General features: G+C 36.5%; 1 protein-coding gene across 1 annotated transcript in view; it reads left to right on the top strand.

Annotated features, from left to right (window-relative positions):
* The first annotated feature begins 147 nt into the window (after nt 1-147).
* Nucleotides 148-1,567, top strand: part of LOC106942496 (uncharacterized) — a 7,939-nt gene continuing 6,519 nt past the window's right edge. Inside the window, exons 1-2 of the mRNA XM_015025779.1 lie at nt 148-1,154; nt 1,364-1,513. Of these exons, the coding sequence (XP_014881265.1) occupies nt 1,067-1,154; nt 1,364-1,513 (238 nt within the window). The 5' untranslated portion in view covers nt 148-1,066. The remainder of the gene's footprint in view (nt 1,155-1,363; nt 1,514-1,567) is intronic.

The raw sequence follows: 1,567 nt of genomic DNA, 5'->3' as shown, positions 1-1,567 counted from the left end.
TTTCTTATAAATATGTCCTACTTGTTAGGGGGGGGCATAAACAGGGACATTTTTTAAGAGCAATTCTTTTGGGGGGGGGTGGGGGGGGGGTTGGCAAAGTTATAGTAAAATGTGGTAAATTTTTTTGTGTGTGTTTAAACGGCACACAGGAAAAATAGGAGAGTAATTTTTTCGGAGTTAACATTATTTTCATCTGAAAGTGTCATTTTTATACATTATAGAGTGAAATCATTTCAATTGGTCAATAGAATCGGAACAAAAAAATAAAGTAAATCATAACAGAGTAAAACAAGAACACGCCCACTGAAGTTCCTTAAGTTTCGTTTCTTCCACCATCTTGTTATCCCGCATTGGAACGGAGGCGACGGTTAGCTGTGTGCCAGGTAAGTCCCCAAATGAGTTGTAGATATATTTTACGTGGGGTTTTATGATTTATTTTTATTATTAAGACTATTAATCTCTAGTGGAAAGATGACGTGCTGCTGTGTGTTCGTGGGGGAAGGAGGGGTGCAGCGAGGAATTAACATGGTTGGCTAACTAGTTAGCATGTGTGCTTCAGCTAACTTAATTTAGCCGTTTACAACAATGTAAGCAGAAAAAAACATCAATGTTGTACAATCTACGTCCATTTTTTTAATTTTCACAAGTCAAGGCTGTCGCTATTTTTAAGCTGAGGAACGGAGTTTAAAAGAGGAGCTAGCTGTACAGTCGAAGCTGGCTCTTCTAGCATGTGGAGCCAGGGTTCCGCCCAGAAAATGGCGCGGGAGGACTATGCTAGTAACGTTTCTTGAACGTAGAGCAGCGATAAAAAAAAAAAACAGAATTAAAGTCGTGCTTTGTATGTAAACTATGTAAGTTGTCAGTAAAACATTTTTGACTGACTTTTTTGTTCATAAACCCCGTTTCCATCGAGTTGTATGGAGCTGATATGTTTTTTCCCGTCTTAGCTGTGGTGATTGGCTAAATTCAAGTAAAGAGCCTAGCCCATTAAGGATAGTTGTTAGCCACCTTCATGATGGTTTCAATCTTTTATCTTAATTTTTTATTCATGTTTACATAATGCAGGATGCAAGCTGTGCGTATCAAATACAGAGATCGACAGAAATACATCTGTTTTGAAGGCCAACTGACTTACAGTTCTTTTTTGGAATGTGGTGAGTGCAAACAAAACAAGTTTACAGCATTTTCACATATTAGGTTTATCAAAAACGTTTTGGGAATGGTGCCAAAATAGATGCTTTACCAACTTTTCAGATTTATTTATTTTTACTTTTTTATTTAACTTTACTTTTTATGTCTTATTTTAATTGTTATTTGCATATGTTCAAATATAGAATAAATAAATAATTTGCTATGTTCACAGCTGCAAAAAAGTTCAGCATCCCAACCTTGGACTTAAAAGTCTTTGATGACTCGAAGACTGAAGTGGATGAGGAGGTTTTTGAGCTCCTTTTGAAAAGTCCAAACCTTGGTGTGCTGGAAATTTGTGAAGCACAAGATCTCAATCCAGAAGGTAAGTTGTTTTGAAGTGTCATGTGCTTATTTTTGTGAACTATTTTTGGTCATC

The sequence above is a fragment of the Poecilia latipinna genome, unplaced genomic scaffold (genome assembly GCF_001443285.1).
Source record: "Poecilia latipinna isolate Pla-1442-1.1 unplaced genomic scaffold, P_latipinna-1.0 Scaffold4320, whole genome shotgun sequence".
NCBI lineage: Eukaryota > Metazoa > Chordata > Actinopteri > Cyprinodontiformes > Poeciliidae > Poecilia > Poecilia latipinna.
The sequence above is the reverse complement of the archived record's forward strand: the minus strand, read 5'-3'. Positions and strand labels throughout refer to the sequence as shown.